General features: G+C 61.2%; 1 protein-coding gene across 1 annotated transcript in view; it reads right to left on the bottom strand.

The window, feature by feature from the left end:
* Positions 1-6,141, bottom strand: part of KCNT1 (potassium sodium-activated channel subfamily T member 1) — a 56,700-nt gene extending 50,559 nt beyond the window's left edge. The window contains exon 1 of the mRNA XM_030919395.1: positions 5,987-6,141. Coding sequence (XP_030775255.1) covers positions 5,987-6,141 — 155 coding nt within the window. The remainder of the gene's footprint in view (positions 1-5,986) is intronic.
* Between the last annotated feature and the right edge of the window lie 5,975 nt (positions 6,142-12,116).

A 12,116-nucleotide genomic window follows, 5' to 3' on the forward strand; every position in this document is an offset into this window, starting at 1 on the left:
GTTGAGGGGTCCCAGAGACAAGGGCTCTCATGCCTCTAAAAGCCCTTGTCTGCCACCAAGACAGTCCCTCCTGTGAAAACACTTACTGAGACAGGGAGGAGTCCAGGCTGAAATCTTCTACAGGAAGCCTGGAGACACAACCAGAGGGGCATCAACCAGAAGGCAGCAGACAGACGGACAGATGGAGAAGGCAGCAGACAGACAGACACATGAAGACAGCAGACAGACAGACGGACGGATGAAGGCAGCAGACAGACAGATGGAGAGCCTGGGCTCTGGGACCAGGTGGGGCACAGACACGCAGGGAGGCTCTGGGAGGCCTGGACCTTCAGCGCCCTCGGGCACGCGAGAGGTGCCTGTAGGAGGCAGCCCACGCGCAGAGCCATGTGGGGGCACTGAGCCGAGCCTGGCCCCCTCAGGGCCCGAGAAAGCAGCACAGCCCGCTGGGAGATCCCCGCGCATGCACCCTCCTGTGCCTGGGCCAGATAGGGGGTGACAACCGCACTCGAGGATAGGGCCACCCTTCAGCCACGCAAGCAGGTGACGATGCTTTGGGCACTCGCCCTGGCCCTGCTCAGCACGAAGCCTGCCCAGGCCCCACGTGGGGTCCCCAGCATCCAGGAGTGAGCACGGTGAGCTCCACTTCATGCCGAGGTCTGCGAGGCTGTCCCTTGTCTCCACTCCCCTGCCCTACACACAGTCCAGTGGGTGAGGCACCCACCAGCCCTGCCCCAAGGCTTCCTGAGATAGGACAAGCCAGGGCTCACAGATCATGCATCTCAGGGGACTGGACACACCCCACTCCACTAGGCCAGCAACCACACGCCTGCTACCCCTTCAGCCTGGCCCCAGGCAGCCTGGCCCCAGTTGTCCCAGACTGGCCAGCAGGCAGATGACACCAAGGTGGTTGCAACCTGCACTGGACGTGGAGCTCGGAGGGAGAGGCTGGTGGGAGCTGAGGGCTCCGGAGGACTGGCCTGGTCGGGAGCTGGGCAGGGTGGGAGTGCTGAGGGTCTTTGCCTTCACTGACTATGTGCCTGTCCTGGACCAGCTCCTCCTCAAAGGACTTCAGAGGGACCTCTCTCTTTTAATCCTCAGAGCAATCATTTTTCAGAAAAGAAAACAAAAGTTCAGAGAGGACCACTGTCTTCTGAGGCCACATAGGCAGAAAGGAAGGAGCCGGCCTGGGGTCACAGGCACACGCTCACCCGCCTATGCCAGGCCCTCTGGGTGGGCAGGCACCCTCCTGGTGCCCCTAGCGCTAGCAGCTCCTGGTCTCTGGGGAGGTGGAGGCTGGACACATCCCTGGGAGGGTTGAGGTCCCGGCGGGGCATGGTGGCCGTGTCAGCATGCTCCACACGGAGCAGGTGGAACCCCAGGCTTAAAGGGTCTGATATTTAGGTTTGCTCAGAGCTTCTGGCAGATTCTGTGTGTTTGTCCAGCTCAGGTTTCCTCTCACTGGACCCCGGTGCTGCCCAAAGCTCTGAGCCAGGGCAACAGCTGTGTCAGAGGCTGGCAGGAGCCTGGCAGTGCCTTGGCTCATGGCAGTGGGTTTACCTGGCCTGTGGGGTCCGGCGTGGCCAGGCCCTGGCTGGGCTTCTCCCTGCTGGGGCCCACTGTCTCCTCTCTCCCAAGTGCTCCCTGGCCGCGTCCCTCTGCATCTCCTGATATAGCCCTAGCTAAGTGTCTACTGAGCTGTGCGTGGGGCCTCCCATCTACTCTGCCCAAGGCCCTGTTGTCTGAGTGTTGAGGAAACCACCGCCCGTCAAACGTCCCACAGCCTGAGGCCCAGGACAGCCTTCCCGCTGATTTTGGGAGGGGCCACCAAGCACCTGTGTAGAGGATCCACCGAGGGGCTCCCAAGGGGAGGACAGCAGCCTATGGGCAAACGGACCTGGGGCTTTGCTGGCCTGTGCAGAACCCGGCTGAGGACTGGAGCCCTGTGCAGACAAGGTCTGTGGGCGGCACAAACCCTGCCAGGTGAACCGCAGGGTGAGGGGTGGGAGGGGAGGGGAGCTGAGGAAGCTGGGCCTCTACCTGCAGCATCCAAACCCACGGTGCTCCAGCGGGACCCTGACGCTCGCCTGTCCCAGCGGTTGGCGGCCTGGGTGTCACTTATGCCTCTGCCAGCCCTAATGCTGCTGGGACCAGGTGGTGAGGGCCTCATCCCTGAGCCCACCCTCTTCCCATGGCCAGGCTCGCTGTCAACATACGAACAGAACCTGCACCCGAAGCTGTCACCTCCCTCCCGGGAGAGGGTCTCAGCCCTGCTTAGGGTAGGAGTGGTCAGTGTAAGGGTCTGGGCTTAGCCCTGCCTTCCCTGCTGTGTCCTGCAGAGCCTGGGGCTGGGGTTGGGAAGGAGCCCAGGTAAGGAGGGGCCGTCCCCACTTGACTTGTGCCCTTAAGGAGCAGTCTCAGCTGCCAGCCTCGAGAGAGAGGGACCCTCTGGGCTCTCTAGGAGGCCCTCTGGGCTGACTGGGGGAAGAGTGGGGTGTCCCTCTGCACCCCACAACCCCAAGTCCCATAAGATGCTTCAGGGAAGAGGGGGTTCCCTGCTCGGGGGAGTTTGGGAGCCTCTGTGTTCTAAACCTGGGGAATGCCCAGAGCACAGCCATCCTGAGAGCTGCGAGGTCCTAGCAGGGTCCCACATGCAACAAGGGTACCCCCTTATCTCGGGTGGAGTTTTGTCCCCCAAGCTACCATGCTGAAGTCCTGACCCCCAGTATCTCAGCTTACGGTTGTGTTTGGAGACAAGGTCTTTAAAGAGGTCATTAAGGTGAGGCCGTGAGGGTGGGGCCTAATCCCACAAAACTGGTGTCCTTATAAGAAGAGGAGATGAGGACACAGACACACACAAAGGGACAGCCAGGAGAGGACACAGGGAGAAGACGGTGTCTACAAGCCAAGGAGAGGGGCCTCAGGAAGAACCAGGCCTGCCCACACCTTAAGCTCAGACTTCCAGCCTCCAGGACTGTGAGAAAATAAACGCGGTACGGACCCAGCAAACTCACCCCTGAAAGACAAGGCCGGGTGTCCCCTGAGGGCCTGGGAACACAGCCCCACCCCTGCGGCTGGCCACTCCCTGTGTATGCTCCCGGGTCAAGGATAAACCAGCCGCCCAAACAGGTGCGTTGTAGGGTGGGGGAGAAACAGCACAGAGCCCCGTGTGGAAAGAAGGTGCACAGCCCGGACGGGGGCAAAGCCAGAGGAGGGCGGAGGCCCCTCAGGGGTGACGGGGCCATACTCAGGAGGGGCCCTCCTGAGTGAGAGGCCATCTGGGGCGAGCTCCAAGGGGGCCTTGAGGCCCAGGGGAAGGGGTGTGCTGAGCTGGTGTGAACACCATGAAGAGGGCAGGGCACTGGGCGTGCCTGGGGTGAGGGGGACACAGAGGAGTAGCCAGGTTCTTGGAGAGGAGCGGGGGCAACCATGAAGGTCTGGATCTGCAGGGGAGGGAGATCCCAGCAAGGCTGTCTGGGGTTGGGGGGCTCGGGACCATCTCCTGAGCCAATGAACACCACGACGAGGGGCTTGGGGTGGGCCCGGGGCTCTGCGTGCCACAGCTGGACTCTGACAGGCCTGCGGCTGCCACAGACACTGGGGTGCTGGGCACAGTGGCAGGAGAACTGGACCACACTAGACCTCAGGCTGTGTGGGGGCCTCAGGATTTTGGGCCAGCAGAGGAGTAGGATGGGGTGGGGGGAGTGGCCCCGGAGAGGATGTGGGGAGGGGACTGCATTGGTGCCTTAAGTCAGGCATGAGGCTGGGAGGCCCTAGCTGGGAGGGGCAAGGCCGCCTAGGTCCAGGGGTGGTGGGGACACTGGGGGCCCAGGACCTCCTGACCCAGTGGGGTCTCATTGAGTGGCCCTGTCCCCCTACTGGGCACTTTTACTCAAAAACTCTGCAGTGATGGTCTCCTGACCCCACCACTGAGGCCATGCCGTCTTATCAGCTCCCAATCCCTCCCCAGCCTTATGCAGGGGAGTGAGAAGGAAGGAGGAGACCCTGGAGCTCAGGGCCAGGGGAGCTCGACTGTGCGGGAGGAGGGACAGACGCCGGCCTGCAGCACCCATGAGTGGGCACAGGGTGTTAGGGGAGCTCTGGGCAAGGGCACCAGGAACAAAGGCCCTCCCCCACCAACGCCTCCTGTGACTCAGTCCCTGGGGGGCAGTGGAGACCTCTCTTCTGCTTCACTATCTTCTCAGCAATGGGACAGGCAGAGGCTGAGAGTGCTGAGGGAGCCTGGACCCTGGCTGGCCCATGAAAGCAGCTCAGGCCTGCAGGATGAGGCAGCTGCGGGCACTGTGACCCCCAACTCCCTGGGGCAGACCGCACCTGCCTCTCGGCTCCGGCCTCGCCTGCGTTTCCCGTGAGATTCACACTCCGGAAGAACAAACCCACCAAGTCTTCCTCTGCTCGGAAGCCTGCCCTACTCATCTCAGCACAAGCCCTGCGGTGTGAACACTCCAGGCCCAGGGGCTGCTGAGTTCAGCTGGGCAGCAGCTCCATTACCTCTGCTCTGCAAAAGGAGGCTCGGGGGGTAAGCAAGGCCACCCACGTGGAACCATCAGCACAGTGCATAGCCCAAAGGGCTGGGATGAACATGCTGGAGGGCTTCCTGGAGGAGGTGGGCCTGGCCTGCAGCTCCCATGCTGCACTGCACTGCGGGCTCAGACGCAGCCTGGGCAGAACCTGCTATCTCTGTGGGCCCTGCAGGAACAGGGATGGGGCAAGGAGCCTGCCCCTCCAGGGCTGGCTGTAGCAAGGTTTCCAGGATCACTGCCCTCCCTGTTCCCCCCATCCCAGCATCCAGGAAGAGGAGGGGGAGGAGACTGTGGTCCCCAGGGCCTTGATCAGTGCTCGCCTCTTGGGCGGAGGCTGCCCATTAGCTGCAGGAGGCTATAGCCAGGCTCTTGACCTTAGCCTCAACAGCCTCTTCCGCAAATGGGGGACTCAGCTGGGCAGTGCCCCCCAGGGCTGCTGTGAAGAGCTAGAAATGGGGGTGCGGGGAGGGGCCCAACAGCCCATGGCCAGGTGGGAGGGGCAAGGCAGAGGCTCCTGGGCACCCTTGGCCCTGCCATCTGCCAGGCCTGGCTCTGCCAGCCCTGCCCCCCCAGCCCTGATGGAGCTTCAGCCCTCGCTGCTCCCGCTACCTGGAAGGCCCCTGCCCATCTCCCCATGCTTGTCCCAGAAGGACCAGCACCCCAGGAGGCCTTGGCTCTTCTGTCCCAGCCTGGCCTGCAACTCTCTCTCCAATGAACAGGTTCCGTGCCCACGACATGTGCCCACACCAGGCCAGGTCTGAATCATCCTCATTTCCCCCGCAGCATCTAGAATGGCTCCTGGCACAGGAAAGGTGCTGGCTAGGAATTTGCTGCTGCAGATGAGGCCTCGGTGTCCTCATCCGTGAAATGGGGGTGCTGCGTCCCACCCTGAGCTTGCAGAAGGGGTAGGCGCTGCTCCACCTGCCCAACAGACAGCCTCCTGCACCCCACCTGCCACAAGCACCAGACACCAGACCAGGCATATCCCACAGCGGGGCTCCTCGGGCAGCCTGAGCCCTGTGTCCCAGCCCCGATCTGCTGTGCAGGCTTCAGCCTCACTCACCTCTGGGGTGGGGACACAGATGCCGGCCCTGTCTCCCCCAAAGTGGCGCTGGCACCAACAAGATCGCGGCTCCTGTGGGACGGGGCTCGGGCAGGGGCCCCCAGTGCCTGGCACAGAGCCGGGTCCACTTCCTCCCTCCCCTGCAGTCTCACCTGCAGCCCCGCCGTGCTCAGCCGCTAAGTGGAGGGAGTGGGGGTCCCGCAGGCTCCCAAAGGCTGGAGACACAGCAGGAAGCAGGGCGCTGTGGTGGGCTTACGAGGGGAGACCCTGGCGTCCCCCCTTCCCCGGGCTGCAGGCAACGCAGGTGCAGCCCAGCCAGCGCAGCTCAAGCAGGATGCAAGCACGGTTTGCCAAGCGGGGTCCCAGGCCCGCGCGCCCCTACCTCTGGCCCACGTCGCTGCCCACGGAGCCCCCACCGCGGGCCGGCAGCAGCGGACTGAGCCCGTGCGGCTCCTCCGGGGCCGCGGCGCCGGCTGGGGCGCCCCCCGGGCCCGCCTTGCCCTCGGACGGCGAGCGCGGCAGCTTGGCCCGCGCCATCCTGCGGGAGCGCTCGGCGCGGCTGGCGGCGGGCGGCGGGGGCGGCGCCGGGCGGAACCATCTCAGCTCGCGCCGCGCCCTCCCCGCCGCCGCGCAGTGGAACGGCCGGGAGCCGGAGCTGGGGGGCTGGGGAGGACGAGGAGGACCGCCAGGCTCAAACCACCGCCAGGACGCCCCATAGAGAAGGTTCAAGCACCCGGCGGTCCTGCGGCTGTTTTGGCAGAAGCCAAGCAATGGTAACAATGACAGTCGCGCACGGGGGGCGGGGAGGAGCCGCGAGGGCTGGTGGCCCTGGGCGCCCACCCCGGGCGGCAGATGCTGGAGAGGAGCCGGCATCCCGCTTGGCAGGGTCCAAGCCACGGCTCTCCAGCCGGCCTGCGGACCAGGCCTGGCGCTCAGGATGGCCTGCCCAAGCGCTTCAGGATGGCCTGCCCAAGCTGTGCCCATCCCTGGCTCCCAGCCCTGGTGTGGGGTGGGTGTAGTACCCTGGCCAGGGGGGTGACGGCTGAGTTTGCCTGTCCTCACCAGGGTCCTCACTCCCCATTTCCTACCTCCAAAGCTGTCAGGGAACAGCCCACGGGGGCACTTCGGGATGGTGCCTGTATGCCAGGCTGGGCACAGGGCACAGATCCCACCTGTGCATTTGCAGCCCTGGTCTGCCCCAGATGCCTGGCTGGGCCTGCACATCTCACATGATGTGGCTTTTGGAACCATTCCCTTCCATGTCACAGACGCGGCTCCAGGTGACTCGCCCAGGTGACAGGCAGGTAACAGCCGGGAGGTGTTGGCACCGGGAGGCCTGGCTGCTCCGAAGCCAGCTCAGTGGAGGCAGGAGGCTGTCAGATGCACACCTGTCCTCAGCAGTGCCGGGTGGCAGGGCCCTCAGGACCCGCCCACACTCTGACCCCAGACCTGGAGTCCCTGCATGCCAGGGGTCTGTCTCTGTTTCTTCCCTGAACCGTACCCCAACCAACAGTCAGGGCCCAGCGAGTACAGAGGCCTGTGGGAGGAAGGTGGGCCTAGGACCCCCAGACAGCACCAACTCCAGCTGAGGGAGTGGGCCCGCCTGCCCCACACTCACACCAGAAGCCCTCCCGGAGCCAGCTGCCTGTTCCCCCACCCTGAATCCCCCCACCCGTGGCAGGACCGTTTCTGACCTCACTAGGCCTCCATGCACCCGTGCCACAGGGGACTGGGTGACCGACGCAGATGGGGTGGGGTAAAAGTCCAGCCGCAGGTCGGTGACAGGCAGCGTGGGCTTCCATTTCTTCAGCACCCATGCTGAGGGAGGGCGGGGCCGCTCGAGGGAGGCCGAGGCACAGGGCCCTGCTCCCTCTGGGGGTCCAAACCCTGAGCCGCCATCGTGCTCAGAAAATGACCAAGTCACTGGCACTCTGGATACCTGCCCTAGTGCCCTCCCTGATGTGGCTGAGTAAGCAAAATCCTTTGAAAAGCCACTGTGTGTGGTCTGAGCACACACTCCTGTGCACTGGCTGCCTGTCGTGGCTCAGGTCTGCCCCAGGGGAAAGCGCTGTTTGTACCTGCAAAGCACGAGGACCCTCTGCCAGTCCCTGGTGTTGGGCAGCAGCAGCAGATGGAAGCCTCCTTCACCTCTCCTGTGGAGTGCCCCAGAGCAGCTGTGAAGAATGAGGCTGGGCGCTTCTCCTGGGCATGTTGCTGAGTAAGACCCATGCTGTGCTGTGTGTAAACACAGCCCCCGCACCACCCCTGGGTGCCGCCTGCAGGACCCTTCCCGGCGACCGCACAAAGGGCCGGATGGACATCAGGGCTGCCCATACATGGTCACCCTGGAGCGGGGAGGAAGCTGGGAGGGAGGGTGTCTGGGCTGTGGATGCTGTGGTTTCACACAGAAACGGCTCGCTTACATTCCCTGGGCATGAACCCACAGCTCACCACAGTGCTGCAGGAAGCCTTACACAGGAGGCAAATGCGCGCTCCCACCCTGGGCGGCTGCTCCATGATGCAGTGTTGTGCGTTTGCAGCCCTGGTCTGCCCCAGATGCCTGGCTGGGCCCGCACATCTCACATGATGTGGCTTTTGTAATCATTCCCTTCCATGTCACAGATGCGGCTCCAGGTGACTCGCCCAGGTGACAGGCAGGTAACAGCCGGGAGGTGTTGGCACCAGGAGGCCCGGCTGCTCTGAAGCCAGCTCAGTGGAGGCAGGAGGTTCCTGCTTTTCGAGAGTGCAGTGGGTCTTCACTTACTCATGGCCTTTGAAGTACAGGATCAGAGTTAGGTGACAAGAGAATGTCTGTGCGGTGTTGTCCATGGAGTGCCCACAGCCGCCTGCAGCAGGTGCAGCCTGGGGTGGGGGAGGGGAGGAGGACCTTTGCAACTTGCTGCGGCACCACGTCTGAAGTTTGATTTATTTTGAAATGACTGTCTACACTTGTCACAGGAAGTCCAGTGAGATGATTCCCATGTGGGGAGGACAATCCCTTCGTCATCGACCAGCGGTCCCAGAAACCCCCTTTCCTGGCCTCAGGGCACCAGGACGGGTGCAGGGCACATGGCCAGAGCCAGATGAGGAGGGGAGGGTGGGCTGGGGCCCCAGGCTTAGGGTCCACAGAGTCATGTGAGCCTTGAGGTGTCCCCAGCACTTTCCGCTCCCATGGAGCCTGGACAGACTCGACCCCATGGCTACACAGGGGCAGACATCCTGGAAACTCAGGAATAAATAACTGCCCTTTTAGGGAGCACGCAGACGCTGTGTTTCAAACATGTGTCCAAGCAGCCCTGCGGGGAGGGCGGGGCCTCGCTTCGCCTACTGCAAGCTGAGTGGGACTGCGGGCTGGACAGAGGACAGGGGACCAGGTGGACCCAAAGTGTGTTTTGAAGGTGGCACTGGCTAGACTTCCTGAAGGAATAGGGGGGAGGGACAGCGCCCAGGCTGGCGGGGAGAGGGGGGAACAGGCAGGTGGCGACACCCCAAGGTGGGGAAGACAAAAGCAGCAGGTCGGGGGTGGATTTTGACACCTATTCTGGACATTCTCAAAGTGCCTGCCAGGTGACATCTCAAGGGTGTGCATCCACGCCTGGTGCTATGGGGGGCTGCCAGTCTGAGACTGCCAGTCTGAGACCCATCTGGGTCTCTGGCTCAGCAGTGGGATCTGAAGCCCCAAACCAGCTGGGGTCATCTCGGTGGAGTGGTGCAGCCTGAAACCGGCCAAGTGGGAGAGGACTGCAGGGCTGGGCAGTGTGACATCTACAGGTATGAAGGCAGGTGTCGGGGGAGATGTGGGGGCAGGTGCAAAGGCAGGTGTAGGGGCAGGTGTGAGGGCAGGTGTGGGGGCAGGTTTCGGGGAGATGTGGGGGCAGGTGCAGGGCAGGTGCGGGGGCAGGTGCAGGGGAGGTGTGGGGGCAGATGCGAGGGCAAGTGTGGGGGGCAGGTGTGGGGGGCAGGTGTGAGGGCAGGTGTGAGGGCAGTTGTGGGGGCAGGTGCAGGGGCAAGTATGAGGGGCAGTTGTGGGGGCAGGTGCAGGGGCAGGTGTGAGGGCAGGTGTGAGGGCAGTTGTGGGGGCAGGTGCAGGGGCAAGTATGGGGGGCAGTTGTGGCGGCAGGTGCAGGGGCATGTGTGAGGGCTGCACCAGGAGCCTTCCCAACCCAGGACAATGAGCAAGCACAGTAAGAACTGGAGATGAATGACTCAGAGCTGACAAGGAGAGGGCAGGCCAGCATCACAGACCTCCTGGAGAGTGTCCAGGGGAGTCACAGAGAAGGTACAGGTGGTGCTGCTCCCCACACGGCTCCCATCTTCTGAGTCCAAACTGGGAGTGCCAGGAATCCTCACCCTCAGCCCCTGTCAGGAGGCAACCAGGGGGTGTATCCTGACTTTGGTCACTGTCTGACTGGGGAGACAGCACAGCTGACCCTTGGACTGAGGTGAGACTTCTTGATTGCCCCCAGCAGGAGAAGGGCATGGAGCCCTAGGAAGGAGGGAAGGAAGGAAAGGAGAAAAAAGGAAAGAGAAGAGAGAGAGAATGAGAGAGAGAGAGAGAGAATGGACTTCAGCAGACAAAGAACCCGGCCAGCAATAAAACAAAACCCAGAGAAGAAGGAAGTTCCCCAGGAGGCACTGGGTCAACTTGATAGGGACAAGGTGCAATGGAAGCCACATTGATGAGATGAAGATGAGATGAGCCCATTCATCTCAGCAGCCAGTGGCAGAGAGGTAGACCGCAGAATTCCAGAAGCAAGTGGAGAGCCCACACGCCATACAATTATGACTCAATGAACCCAAGCCAGGAGGAACAGGAGAGGCATGGCTGAAACCGGATTACCAACACAGACAGCCAGCTCTGACCAGCACAGCAAAGGCACAACAAGATCCAGGCACTGGAGGAAGGGTGGAGGATACTTTCACTGGAGGATTGCTTGTGCCCCTGGGTAGAAGCCTCAACCAGTTTTTGGTATTTAAAATATATTTGAAGCCAGGTGTAGTGGCTCATGCCTGCAATCCCAGCACTTTGGGAGGCTGAGGTGGGCGGATCACCTGAGGTCAGGAGTTCAACACCAGCCTGACCAACATGGCGAAACCCCGTCTCTACTAAAAATACAAAAATTAGCTGGGTGTGGTGGTGGGCACCTGTAATCCCAGCTACTGGGGAGGCTGAGGCAGGAGAATCGCTTGAACCTGGGAGGTGGAGGTTGCAGTGAGCTGAAATATCACACCACTGCACTCCAGCCTGGGTGACAGAGCGAGGCACTCTCTCTCTGTCTCTTTCTCTCTCTCTCTGCCTCTCTCTCTCTCTTTCTCTCTCTCTCTCTATATATATATATACACACACACACACACACATATATGTATATTTGAAAAGTATTTAGATATGTGATGACAAGCAAAGAAAGAACTGTGCACAGAGTCCCAGGAAAACAAGACGCAGGATGCCTCCCACCTAGATATGGATCCTACTCTATCTCCTGAGCTGAGGGTAAAGAAGATTCCGCAGGTGCCCAAGACAGAACCAGTGAGTCACCACGAAGGGGGTGAAGTGAGCTGGCTGCAGATTTTCTGCAATGAACTAAGCACCAGAGGATGAGGGTCCCATGCTGATCAAGTTCTAATGGGAAAAATTGAGGTCTAGGACTATTATACCCAGCCAAAATGTCATTCGAGTCTGGAGACACAGGGGCAATGTCCTCCAATGCAAAGGAATGTGACAGAACGCGGCACCAATGCAGACGCCCTTGTTGGGAGAAAAACAACCACAGCCACCTCAAACATGACATGAAGCTACTAAAAGAAATACCCAAGAGAATTCCAGCATGAAGAGGCCGTATGAAAGGGCGGGTGGGCAGCGGGAAACCCACTGAGGTGGCAAGCCAGTGGGAAGGGCTCCCATTGGTCAGAGTAGAGGCAGTGGGATCTCAGAGGGGACAATGATTTAGACATGGTGTGTAGGCTTCCTGCTGCTGTGGTTATAAATGACCACAAATTCAATTGCTAAACTTTTTTCTTTTTTTTTACCTTGAGACAGGATCTCACTTTGTTGCCCAGGCTGGAGTGCAGTGGCATGAACATAGCTCACTGCAGCCTGGACCTCCTGGACTCAAGTGATCCTCCTGCCTCAGCCTCCCAAGTAGCTGGGACCACAGGCATACACCACCATGCTCGACTAATTTTTGTAATTTTTTTTTTTTTTTTTTTTTTTGAGACGGAGTCTCGCTCTGCCGCCCAGGCTGGAGTGCAGTGGCCGGATCTCAGCTCACTGCAAGCTCCGCCTCCCGGGTTTAAGCCATTCTCCTGCCTCAGCCTCCCGAGTAGCTGGGGCTACAGGCGCCCGCCACCTCGCCCGGCTAGTTTTTTGTATTTTTTAGTAGAGACGGGGTTTCACCGTGTTAGCCAGGAGGGTCTCGATCTCCTGACCTCGTGATCCGCCCGTCTCGGCCTCCCAAAGTGCTGGGATTACAGGCTTGAGCCACCGCGCCCGGCCATATTTTTGTAATTTTTTG

The sequence above is a fragment of the Rhinopithecus roxellana genome, chromosome 16 (genome assembly GCF_007565055.1).
Source record: "Rhinopithecus roxellana isolate Shanxi Qingling chromosome 16, ASM756505v1, whole genome shotgun sequence".
NCBI lineage: Eukaryota > Metazoa > Chordata > Mammalia > Primates > Cercopithecidae > Rhinopithecus > Rhinopithecus roxellana.